Source organism: Barbus barbus, assembly GCF_936440315.1.
Source record: "Barbus barbus genome assembly, chromosome: 43".
Lineage (NCBI taxonomy): Eukaryota > Metazoa > Chordata > Actinopteri > Cypriniformes > Cyprinidae > Barbus > Barbus barbus.
The window spans coordinates 15,624,019-15,633,769 of NC_136721.1; the positions used below are offsets into that span (position 1 = coordinate 15,624,019).

Below are 9,751 nucleotides of genomic sequence, written 5' to 3' on the forward strand. Positions count from 1 at the left end.
CAGACTGGTTATAAAGTCTTTGACACAAAATAACACATTACCATGGTAATGAGTAACAGAGATGCTACTAAAAACGAGGTTACTTCCATTTTTATTTCAGCCAGACATGTAGGCACAAAATAGTTTACATAATGCCAAGTCGATTAAATAATATACATGCTATTTACATCATATAAATAAAAATAAACAAAATTACAAAGATGGGATATCAGATGGAAGCATAAGCAGGTCATCCACCTCCTCCTGCAAGGCCTCTGCTTTCTCTTTTATTAACATCTGAAAATTAACATTGAGAAAGGTAACATGAATAAAAAGCTGTGTTTTTTTTCTTATATGTACATTGTAAAAGTATAGTTCACCGCTAAACAAAAATCATTTCGTACTCTCATGTTATTCCAAACCTGTATGGCTTTCTTTCTGATGTTGAATGAAGAATTTCCTGAATGTCCAGGTCAGTCTTTTGCATGCATTGACAATATACAGTGACAAAAAGGATTCAGAATAACCAAAATCATAATAAAAGTAGCCCTGACACACTCTGAGGAAGCGCATCAGTGTGCAGTGTTTTTAAATGTTTCTATTGTAATGGCTATAATGCAAATAAAGGATTTTTTACTTTTTTAGACTGGAAGAAGTGCATTGGATTTCTAAAAGAAGCCTTCTTGAGCCATCATCACCATGAGAAGAAACACCTTTATGATGCTTTTATGATGATTTGATATTTTTTGAGGCCCAACATCAACATTTGATGTCAATGCATGAAAAAAACCCCAAAGAAATTCTTCATTTCTGAAGTAAGAAAATCATGCAGGTTTGGCTTGAGGGTGAATAAATGACAATTTTTTAATTTGGATGAACTTGAAAAGCTAAGCTGAAAATATAATGTTCTATAGTGCAATATTGTACTTACTTTTGCTGATGCAATAATTTGATTTGCTTGTCTTTTGAAGAGGTTTTCAATAGTTTGGACCAGAATTTGTGGATCTGCGTTGGCAAGATGTACCAGTGTCTTGTAACCAGCGTTATACAGCTGCTTAGCACGATGCTGAAGTAAAAAAATAAAATCACAGCTCTCAAGCAAATGTTCTGGTCGTAGTTATTTTAGAGGGAATAGATGAGCAGCAACAACACACACCTCCATGACTCCAGCCACCTCCATGAGTGGAATGAGCTCGGCCTGCACACAGTAAGTCAATCTACGGGTCAGCTCTGAGAGAAGAGCCTTGTAGGCCCAAAACTCCTCCAGCTCCTGAAATGGACAGACAAATCTCATAGTACTCCAATCCATTAATGACTCTAAGATAGGAACAGATGTATATTTGTCAGCTGATATGTCTTAAATGATGCCTGGATGTGCCCTAACCTCAGTGAAGTGCAGCACGGAGGAGCCAAATGCAGAAGCTGAGCTGAGAAGAGTTTGTACAAAGCCTCTGGTCAGCTGAAATCTATCGGACACGTTCCAAAGGTTTGTCTCCTTCAGTAGGGAGTACAGCACCAGAGCCAGATACAACCTATTCACTACCACAATGTCCACAGACTGAGACGTAGGTAAGAGAAACGGGAACAAAAACCATCATTGTGAAATCCAGGTCTGATGACGTTTCACTTTAAGTCACAGTAACTCATTATTTTCCACCTCAGAAACTTAAGAAGGGTTAAATGTAGATTTAGCATTAACACTCTGCAAATCCTTTAAGAGGACTAGGATTGAAGTAAGACTATATTCAAGACACGTTTAATTTTTTAAAACATTGTCAGCTAATGATATCTGTTTACAGCAGTTTCAGGCTTATTATACCTGGGCTGGTTAATCCAGAACAAAAAAGGGTTGTGAATCGCTGGTATAGTATACTGAAGTATGAAAAGAATGCTGTTTTGCCAACCTTCCTCACGCTCTGTCCTGCTGCCTTTCTAGCCACAAAACTTTCAGGCACTCCGACCGCAGTGGCCATCTTCTGCTCAGCAGCTGACAAATTTGTGAACTAGTACAATGAAACATTTGTATTGGTATGAATACACAACTGAAACTAAAGAAGAGTACATTAATGACATTAATACAAATATAAACACTGTTGCACCCTATATGTCCTTAAAGGTGGTGATATACTGTACTGTTCCAAGTTTGAGGCCAGTAACTTTGTCATAAATTATATAATAAAATGTATTAAACTGTCCCTTTAAACTCTCACAATATTACTCGTTTTACTATATTTTTGATCAAATAAATGCAGCCTTGATGAAGATAAAAGGATTCTTTCAAAAACATTTAAAAAAACGTACTGAGCGTGAACTTTTGAATGGTAGTGTGTAACTAAAACAGGTTTAACCCAACAAAATCATCCCACCTGCCTGAAGTAGATCATCCAATCTGGTTTGCATTGATTCACCATGTCATATGGAGTAACCAGATACACTAAGTGAAGAAAACTGTTGAGGAGTAAACCCTCCAGCCCTTTCGATAAGTCTCGGTAGAGCACGTCACAGTAGCTTAGGTCTATTGAACCTGAAACAAGTAACAATTTAAGTGGAAAACATTAAAAAAGGAGGCTCTGAAAAACCAATAATAATAAAAAGAGAAGCTAGAAATGTTTCTTCTACAAATGTATCACTTTTAAACTGGGTTGTATTGCTACCATGTGGTAAATGAGTAAATACCTAGAACTCAAACTACCTTTGAATGTTGCTCTCCCAAGCCTAGTGATTTGGAGAATGGTTTGATTATTTACATCAGCAGAGACTTCGATGAGGCTCTTCTGCTTCAGGGTCTCTATGGACTCCACAGTAAGGTCCCACAAACTCCTCTCTGGACTGACCTGAGCCTCCTGCACACTAAGCAGTGTGCCTTTCATGAAATCTCTCACTTGTTCTACAGTTGTAGTTATCTGAAATCAAAGGAAACACATTAGTGTTTGCACTTCTAAACTAGACAATTTCTCAAATATCACTACATCAAAACATTTCACAAACCTTCAGCCCAATGAGTGACAGGACGAGACTGAGGAGGCCCCTCCCTCCATCGTGTAGAAGGTTACTGTAACACTTCTCCATGGGAGCAGACAGCAGTTTTTTTGCCTGCAGTAAACATATCCATCCAAACATATAATATAATATAATATAATATAATACATGCGTTTTTAAAAAATCTGATTCTTTACCATGTTTATATCTTTGTCCTGCAGGATCAGGATACTCTCACCCATGGCATCAATACCTGCTCGTCCTGCTCTGCCTACCATCTGTTTGTACTGACTTCTCTTTAAAAACTCTGTAGCTACATATGGGGACCGCAGAATGACCCTGAGAAGTAGCACATGTATATGATTAAGAAACACATATCAATTGAGGGCATGCACGTGACGTCACCGTCAGCTGGAATGACTGTGGTTCTGTCCCAGAGTGGCAAAAAGACTAAATGGCAGCACTGGTTTTCAACGTGAATGCTGTGACAGAACACATAAAACAAGAAAGAGCTTTGCGATTGATTTTACAAATAGCTTTGACAAGAAATCGGAGGAATATTTTTACAGACTGCTGAAAGCTACATAAAAGAGAAGCAGGGATCCCTGCAATTCAAAGAAACTAATGGAATCCAGGCAGCGAAACACGCATTGGCAGTTAACATTTTATATTAATATGTTGAATTTTGTAGTAAAATCATACCCTATATATTGTATTGTTAATATACCATATTGAAAACTCAATTAAATATTTACCATCTTATATTCTGCATAACTGGATGTTTTTAAATAAACAATGACAAAAACTATACAAGTTTTTGGCCTGGATGATATGACAGTATACTGTCATAAATACTAATTAAATACCAATAAATACCAAATACTAATTAAATGGGAGGCTTTCTGGATTCATAAATTGAAAACGTGGACTCCATATGGTTTAAATGTTGATTTAAGTAGTTTTTTTGTAGCTTAATTTGAAATCGGTTAACCATATAATGTTTTGGTGATTACTTTGAAGTGGTGTTATTTGAGTTGTTTTTTGTAAATGTAATATTTTGATTGAATTGCTGGATTTTAAATTTTCACATGTGGTGTGAAAAAGTGTTGGCCCCCTTCCTGATTTTTATTTTTTTTTTTGGCATGTTTGTCACACTTTAATGTTTCAGATCTTCAAACAAATTTAAATATTAATCAAAGATAACAAGTAAACTCAACATGCAGTTTTTGAATGAAGTTTTTTATTATGAAGGGAAAACAAAATCCAAACCCACATGGCCCTGTGTGGAAAAAGTGCTTCCCCCCTAAACCTAATAACTGGTTGGGCCACCCTTAGCAGCAACAACTGCAATCAAGCATTTGCGATAACTTGCAATGAGTCTGTCACAGCGCTGTGGAGGAATTTTGGCCCACTCATCTTGGCAGAATTGTTGTAATTCAGCCACATTGGAGGGTTTTCGAGCATGAACCGCCTTTTTAAGGTCATGCCACAGCATCTCAATAGGATTCAGGCCAGGACTTTGACTAGGCCACTCCAAAGTCTTCATTTTGTTTTTCTTCAGCCATTCAGAGGTGGATTTGCTGGTGTGTTTTGGATCATTGTCCTGCTGCAGAACCCAATTTCGCTTTAGCTTGAGGTCACGAACAGATGACCAGACATTGTCCTTCAGGATATTTTGGTAGACAGCTGAATTCATGGTTCCATTTATCACATGAAGTCTTCCAGGTCCTGAAGCAGCAAAACAGCCCCAGACCATCACACTACCACCACCATATTTTACTGTTGGTATGATGTTCTTTTTCTGAAATGCTGTTACTTTTACGCCAGATGAAATGGGATACACACCTTCCAAAAAGTTAAACTTTTGTCTCGTCAGTCCACAGAGTATTTTTGGGGATCATCAAGATGTTTTCTGGCAAAACTGAGACGAACCTTTATGTTCTTTTTGCTCAGCAGCGGTTTTCGTCTTGGAACTCTGCCATGCAGGCCATTTTTGCCCAGTCTCTTTCTTATGGTGGAGTCATGAACACTGACCTTAACTGAGGCCTGCAGTTCTTTAGATGTTGTTGTGGGGTTTGTGACCGCTTGGATGAGTCGTCGCTGCGCTCTTGGGGTAATTTTGGTCGGCCGGTCACTCCTGGGAAGGTTCACCACTGTTCCATGTTTTCGCCATTTGTGGATAAAGGCTCTCACTGTGGTTCGCTGGAGTCCCAAAGCTTTAGAAATGGCTTTATAACCTTTTCCAGACTGATAGATCTCAATTACTTTCTTTCTCATTTGTTCCTGAATTTATTTGGATCTCAACATGATGTGGGGGGGGGGGGGGGGCAAACACTTTTTCACACAGGGCCATGTGGGTTTGGATTTTGTTTTCCCTTCATAAAAAACCCTTCATTTAAAAACTGCATGTTGTGTTTACTTGTGTTATCTTTGATTAATATTTAAATTTGTTTGATAATCTGAAACATTAAAGTGTGACAAACATGCAATAAAATAAAAAATCAGGAAGGGCGCCAACACTTTTTCACACCACTGTATATTACATATATATATCCCGTGTTCCGACGGGAAAGTGACGTCAATGCATACCCTCTATACAGATTTGAGGCTTTCAGATGCATAGACCTACACGAACCTGCGTGCAGGAAGGTTGATGCCAGCAGCGAGAGTAGAGGTGCAGGTGAGGAGGCAGAGTACCCCTGAGGAATAGGCCTCTTCTACCAGTTTCCTCTCATCACTGGTCAGGCCGCTGTGGTGGTAGGCCAGGCCAAAGGGCACAGTCTTCTGCAGCACAGGACACAAGGATCCATTCCCACTGCTCTTCAGTTCACCAAGAAGAGTGGCTTTCTCTGCCTCCTTGTGTTTCAAAAACTCCCTGTAAAAAATATTTCATTTCATAAATCAATGACACACACACACACACAATGAAAAAAGAATGTTGGTAACCAAACAGTGTTAGGTCCCATTGTCATCCATAGTATTTTTTGGCCATAGAATGGAAGTCAAAGGGACCCAAAACTATTGGTTACCAACATTCTTCAAAATGTGTTCTTTTGTATTCTGCAGAAGAGAGAAATGCATACAGGTTTGGAATGACATGAGGGTAAGTAAATAATCGCAGAGTTTTCCCTTTTGGGTGGATTATCCTTTTAAGGACTCTAAAGGTCTACTCACTTATTTAAATACTTGCAGATCATTCCAGCTAGATTCTCACAGTTCTTCTTGGTGGCACAGAAAATGAGGCAGGACTGCTGAGGGATGACTTCAGTAGCCAGAGCTATGATGTGGTCAGGGTCCATTTTCTGCATTCCACTGGAGTACTGAGAAAGTCCAATGCACAAAGGTTCAATGAGCTTAGCAGATCGATATCTTATTGAGTTATCTTATTGAGGGGAAAAAAAAGCTTAAACGTGTGAAGCTTTGGCCACAAATATTCATCAATACCTTAAAATCCAGGAGTCGTGAGAAACTGAAGCATGTCTCTTCCCTTGGGTCGACTTCATATATGCTGTCCTTTATTTTTACATACTCTTTCAGCTCAACCTACAGAATCAGCAGTTATTTATTTGAATTGAGTTGATCAAATTTAAAGCTTTATTAAATCACAGTAACAGTCTTACAGGTCTGAAGTCGTTGGTATAGTTTTCAGCTTTCAGGAAAGTCTGAAGATCTCCCCTAGTCATGCCTAGTGTTGCACTCATACCAATAATTTGGGTGGATTCTATGGAGAAATGACAATGGATTTATCCGAATCTGTAATGAGTGACCATCACACAAATAGAGTACTGCATGTGTGAGTCTTCAGATACTCACTGCTCATGTACAGAATCTTTGACAAAGTCATTTCAAGAATTGCCCCCCTGCTTCCATCACCAACCATATGGAGCTAAAAAAATAAATAATTTGAAAAGCTTATAGACACTACTGTTCAAAGGTTTGGGGTCATATTTTAAAAAGAAATGAATACTTCTACTCAGCAAGGATGCATTTAATTGATCACAAATGGCAGTTAAAACTTTTGCATTATTACAAAACATGTATTTGAAATAAATGGTGCTGAATCCTGAAAAAAATAAAATAAAATTTAAGCTGCTGTTTTTTGAGCACCAAATGTGATACTGGGAAGACTGGAATAATGGCTGCTGAAAATTCAGCTTTACCATCATAGAAATAAATTACATTTTAAAGTATATTAAAACAGACAACAAATATTTTAATTTGTAATAATATTTTACAATATTACTGTATTTACTGTATGTAAATACATTTTACCGACCCCAAACTTTTCGGTAGTGTATCAAAAGAAAAACAAAGCACAACAAAAAATATACTTTAGTAATAATAATAGTTTGTGATACACACCTCATCCACAACAACCAGACCAATATTGTCTAGACGGTTATTTTCAATCAGTGAATTGACAAGACTGTGTCCCTTCTCAATAGTTGTGACATACAGAGAGTTTTTATTTCTTCTCTTGACCGGAGGAAACCTCCCTTTACTGCCAGCATACTCCTCGACCATGAAGTCCAACTCAATGCCAAAGCTAGATAACCCTCGAACCTAGAGGCAAATCAATGCATATATATCACCTACACAATAATAATGATCTAAAACGGCTTGATTTACAACTGTCCCACTTGTTTAAATGATATATAAATCATGCATAAATGTGTAAATGTATACCTTTTCCTGAACCAAGGATATGTACGGCAAAATAAGCAGTGCATCTTTCTTTCTACACAAGAGCTCTTTAAATATGAGAATCTCTGCCACTAGAGTCTTTCCTCCACTTGTTGGTAAAGAATAAATGAGATTTCTCCTTTGTTGCACCGAATCCAGGCTCAAACACGTCTTCTGCCACTCTGAAATAAATAAAAAAAAACAAGAGGATTAAAACACTGATTTACCAGATGCCAATAAGGACAAAACTGGAATAGAAAGGATGTGCAATACTTACCATACAAGTCCTGGATTCCCTTTAATCTCAAAATAAGGTTTTTAACTTTGGATGGGAGACCAAAAAAAGGGCCCAGGTCCTGCTCAGCTGATATGGACTCCATGGCCTGCATGGCAAAACTCATTTCTTCAGTCAACACTGCTTCCTTTTGTTGTACCATCTTGGAGACAGTACTGGATGTTGCTGCATTGTCAATCAGTGCTTTCTTAAGATGCTCTTTCATGCTTCTTCTGGCCTTTGGGGGTGGCCTGTTGACAGTGAAATCTGCATGATTGACAGCTGGCCTGGGATTCATCAACTCAGGGGTAGAGGTGTTATGTGCACACCTGGAAGGGCTTTTGTGTGGAGTCATGACCGCTTTTTGAAATTCAAATTGAGAGCTCGGCAAAGCTCTAGGTGGTAAATCTATGAAATCCTCTGCTAAAACTGAATCTGAAAGCTCATCCTCACAGGCATTTGGAGTCTGCTGGTCATGACACTGCCTCATCTGGAGCTCCACATCTTCAAGCTTAGCCAGAAAGGAACTGTCACCCACAATGCTGTCATAACCCTCAAATAAGTCCTCATTGTCACTGCAGCACTGGATCAGAAAAGAAACATCATTGGCATGCTTGAAGCAATGTGCATCTTTCAGTGAAAGTAAGAAGGGTCTGCTTACCAGCTCTGTGTCTTTATTCTCACTCATGTCTTGAATATGAGTGTGTCCTTCAACAGTCGAGCATGTTTCTGATGTGAAACTTGACCGCTTCTTGGCTGGAGTGATGTGACTTCTCATGCCATCCCTTGATCTCTTTCTTGAGGACGAAGTGTTGCGCTTTACCACAATCTCGTGCATGTGGTTGTCAGTATACATTACTAGCGTAAAGCTTCTGGAAAATTATATTACAGCATTGCGTGATAATACTGACGTGCTGTAGTGTCAGTAACTGACAACAACCAACAACAAAGGGGCGAAGCTGTTTATTCATCCATAGTCAAGTCTGTACGACAGTTACGTAGCTGACGTTAGTAGTGACACCATTACAAAACAACTAAATATCTATTATTACACAAAATAACACTTGAATAATGAGCGGCGACACACTAGCCAATGTTTACCATAAGCGAGCACTTTCGAAAAGATGAGTGATGGAGTTAACCAATGGGAGTTCGCATTTGCATCACGTGACTGTTAAAGAGTTAAGTAGAGAAAAGGCAGAACAAAAGTCCCTTCAATCCATCAGAAAATGCAAAAAAAAAAAAACTAAAACCCATAAAACTTCAAAATCCTTTTATATAAATGTCATATTTTACTTAATTGTATTTATCATTGATTGTTCTTGAAACGACTTTTCAAAAGACATGCAAAATGATCCATACACTAGCAAAACTATAAAACTACAAATGATTTTTTACACAATTATTATATTTTACTTTTTATTATTTACCATTGATTCTTCGTCAGTCATTGTTTTTCTATTAATTAGGCGTATCAATAACTAAAACTTTCAAAGTTTTTCGAATGTATTTAAATGTTCTCCTCCCAAAAAAAGAGTGAGAAAACTGATTACAAGTCTTTCAGGAATCCAGAATGATCCATAGACTTCCATACACAAAAATCTACAAAACCACTAAACCTTTTTATTCAAATTTTCCATTGTTTTATCATTGATTCTTCAACTGGGAAATATTATATAAATTATCAATTATTACATATCAATAGCTAAAACTTTAAATATATCAATAACTGAAAAAGTTGTTTCAAACCTCGCTTTCCAATATTTTGCTGATTGCGAGTCTTGCAAAGAAGCAAAATCTTTTAACAAAATACTAACGTTAAAGCTCATACTCATT

The 9,751-nt window shown here is 37.7% G+C and overlaps 1 protein-coding gene across 1 annotated transcript; it reads right to left on the minus strand.

Annotated features, from left to right (window-relative positions):
• Positions 1-72: 72 nt before the first annotated feature.
• LOC306861994 (helicase POLQ-like) lies at positions 73-9,105 on the minus strand. The gene is made up of 18 exons (XM_079404560.1): positions 8,577-9,105; positions 7,919-8,498; positions 7,645-7,823; positions 7,321-7,521; positions 6,772-6,844; positions 6,579-6,679; positions 6,403-6,501; positions 6,133-6,278; positions 5,594-5,833; positions 3,156-3,297; positions 2,968-3,072; positions 2,672-2,882; positions 2,346-2,503; positions 1,884-1,982; positions 1,364-1,537; positions 1,136-1,249; positions 911-1,045; positions 73-276 (listed from the first exon to the last, which is right to left on the minus strand). The coding sequence occupies exons 1-18, from the start codon at positions 8,769-8,771 to the stop codon at positions 193-195; spliced, it is 3,036 nt and encodes a 1,011-aa protein (XP_079260686.1). The 5' UTR covers positions 8,772-9,105; the 3' UTR covers positions 73-192.
• Positions 9,106-9,751: the final 646 nt, after the last annotated feature.